Source organism: Arachis hypogaea, chromosome 3 (assembly GCF_003086295.3).
Source record: "Arachis hypogaea cultivar Tifrunner chromosome 3, arahy.Tifrunner.gnm2.J5K5, whole genome shotgun sequence".
NCBI lineage: Eukaryota > Viridiplantae > Streptophyta > Magnoliopsida > Fabales > Fabaceae > Arachis > Arachis hypogaea.
The window spans coordinates 131,854,187-131,857,257 of NC_092038.1; the positions used below are offsets into that span (position 1 = coordinate 131,854,187).

The following is a 3,071-nucleotide window of genomic DNA, read 5'->3' on the forward strand; positions in this document are numbered from 1 at the left end:
AGAGTAGGTGCTCTGTCAAAATACTTCAAAGATCTTCTCATCCGGGATCTGGCCTGGACGCAGCACCATGATTTCGAAATTTAATTCATCACAGCTTATTTTTGGTCTCAAATATTGCAATAGGATTTCTTCAAACTATTTCCCACAATACACAACCCAACATATTGGCCCATTAACAAGCCCAGCCGAGTGGCGCAGTATGAACCAAAAATATATGTTCTCATTTTCCCCCACAAGGAATGCATAAAACGATAATATGCGCTGGGTCGAAACAGCAAAAAGTGGCAGGCGTACCATCCACCTCAATTGGACAGGTGTAGGCTAGCATTCACTATGTTGTGTAGAAAGAGCTAATAAATTTGTGTTGCTCTTTCGCTTTCGCACCAAAGTGATTCCTCGAGAACCAACATACATATTAAACAAGCAAGGTGTTTCTGGTTCAGACAGAAATGGAGCATCCAAGAAAGGCTTTTGGTTGGGCAGCTAGGGACGCATCTGGCATTCTCTCCCCCTTCAACTTCTCAAGAAGGTACTATTCTGTGGCTTTTAAGTTCTTTTCACGGTAACATGCCTGCTAACACACTCTACTCTCTGCAGGGAAACTGGAGACAAAGATGTTACTTTCAAAGTGCTCTACTGTGGGATATGCCACTCAGATCTCCACATGCTCAAGAACGAATGGGGCAACTCCACTTACCCCTTAGTACCTGGGTATCTATCTACGAATAAATGCTAATAAATAAAAAAAATAATATTGGATTATTGTCATTCTAATTTGAGTATCAAATTATATATAGGCATGAGATTGTGGGGATAGTAACAGAGGTGGGAAGTAAGGTAGAAAAGTTCAAGGTTGGAGACAAGGTGGGAGTTGGGTGCATGGTCCAATCCTGCCGCAACTGCCAAAACTGCGCTCACGATCTTGAAAACTACTGTCCACAAATGGTCCTCACGTACGGCGCCAAGAACGTTGATGACACCATCACCTATGGAGGTTACTCAGATTTCATGGTTGCCGATGAACACTTTGTGATCCGAATTCCGGATGCCCTGCCTCTTGACTGTGCCGCTCCTCTCCTCTGTGCCGGCATCACTGTGTACAGCCCCATGATATATTTTGGGCTCAACAAGCCCGGTCTGCATTTGGGCGTGGTTGGGCTGGGCGGGTTAGGCCATATGGCTGTGAAGTTCGCTAAAGCCTTTGGGATGGAGGTGAGTGTGATTAGCTCTTCTCCCGGTAAGAAAAATGAAGCCATTGAACATCTTGGAGCCGATTCGTTTGTGCTTAGCACTGACCAACATCAGATGAAGGTAATTAAATAACTAACAAACTAAACTCTTTGAAACGTGATTTATTGTGAATAAGTAATAGATGGAACTTTTGTTCTGTGTATCCACCAGGCTGCAATGGGCACCTTGGATGGTATTATTGACACAGTTTCTGCGGTTCACCCTTTGGTTCCTTTGATTGGTCTGTTGAAGTCTCATGGGAAGATTATCATGGTTGGTGCACCAGAGAAGCCTCTAGAGCTACCCGTCTTTCCTTTAATTATGGGTTAGTCCATCATAGTACAATCATAATCATGCCTTCTGTCTCTAATATTCAAGGCCGGTAAAATTAAAACTTCAAAAATTTAAAATTTTGACTGAGGTTAATCAAAATCTGAGAATATATAATAAAATTAAATAATAAATTTTTAAATTAGTTAACATGTGTTTTTAAGATCACTGCTTAAAATTATTAATTGAAATTTTTTTATATAAAAAACTATTAACATTAATTATATATATTTCTAAGACACCTGATAGTTAAATTTTAAAATAATATATTTATATAAAATTTTAAAGATTTTTTTGTTTTATAAATTTTTTGAATTAGTCAACTATATAAAGGATTCAAATAATTTACAGATCATGTCATATTTTTAATTCTTGACTAATTTTTTAGCAATCGAATTTTAACCAACGTCTACACCAAATAAATGACAAAATTTCAATTACGTCAGTTTTGTTACCCTATCCATCCAGTTCTCAGAACATTGGATTTCATGATTGTTAAAACGACGATGTTAATTACAAATGTTATATGTGTTTTTGTAGGGAGAAAGTTAGTAGCTGGGAGTTGCATTGGAGGGATTAAAGAGACACAAGAGATGATTGATTTTGCTGCCAAACATGGTGTTAAACCTCACATTGAGGTTATCCCTATCGATTATGTGAACACAGCAATGGAGCGTCTCCTCAAAGCGGATGTGAAGTATAGATTTGTCATTGACATTGGAAACACATTGAAGCCAAGTTCTTAATAAATTTACGTCATTCATGTATCAAAGAGTGAACTTAGGAGAATTATTTTCTTAATTATGCATCATGAAGTATTAAAATAAAATAAAAACAGTGGTCCATGAGTTTTAAAATGAAGAAATTTATTTTTGCATTAATAAAAATGTTTGTTATATTACTAAGTTATCTTTTTCTTTGTTATTCATTTTCTTTTTCATCCACCTTTATTCTTTATTCTTTATACCCTAGATAATTCTTTATAAACATATAATTTTGAGTTACCTTTATTATTTATTACTGATACAAAATTTATAGAGTAATACCCCAAATCAGTCTCTAAAAAATTTTGGACCGGACACTTTAGTCCCCAAGGAATAAAAATATCCAAATTGATTCCCAACATTAAACACCGTTAGTCATTGTAGTCCTCGTCCGTCAAAAGCTAACGTCCGCTGCTGAGGTGTAGCGTTAAGTTTTCCACGTGACCGTTAAGTGCTAGGTGGAGCGAAGAGGACAATTCAGTCCCTGTAGTCACAACCCTAGTAACGTCAATTTGGGGGAGACCACGACGCTGCGTTTTGTATATGAAGGTGTAGAGGTCTTCATTCATTTTCTTCTTTAAATCCTGCATGAATTTGAAACCCTAAGAAGTTGATTCCTCTAGAAAATACATCACAGCTATAATGTCACACAGTATAGGAAGCACCTTGGCATCAAATGGTCGTCGATGGAGAGCAACCCACGCCGGAGCTGATAACCCAGGCATGGAAACATGTGAAATCCCCAAA

At 37.5% G+C, this 3,071-nt stretch overlaps 1 protein-coding gene across 1 annotated transcript; it reads left to right on the forward strand.

The window, feature by feature from the left end:
• The first annotated feature begins 362 nt into the window (after positions 1 to 362).
• Positions 363 to 2,461, forward strand: LOC112791712 (probable mannitol dehydrogenase). Its single transcript, XM_025834648.3, has 5 exons — positions 363 to 529; positions 598 to 711; positions 798 to 1,311; positions 1,402 to 1,555; positions 2,101 to 2,461. Exons 1-5 carry the CDS (start codon positions 450 to 452, stop codon positions 2,304 to 2,306), a joined length of 1,068 nt encoding a protein of 355 aa, XP_025690433.1. The 5' UTR covers positions 363 to 449; the 3' UTR covers positions 2,307 to 2,461.
• The last annotated feature ends 610 nt before the right edge of the window (positions 2,462 to 3,071 follow it).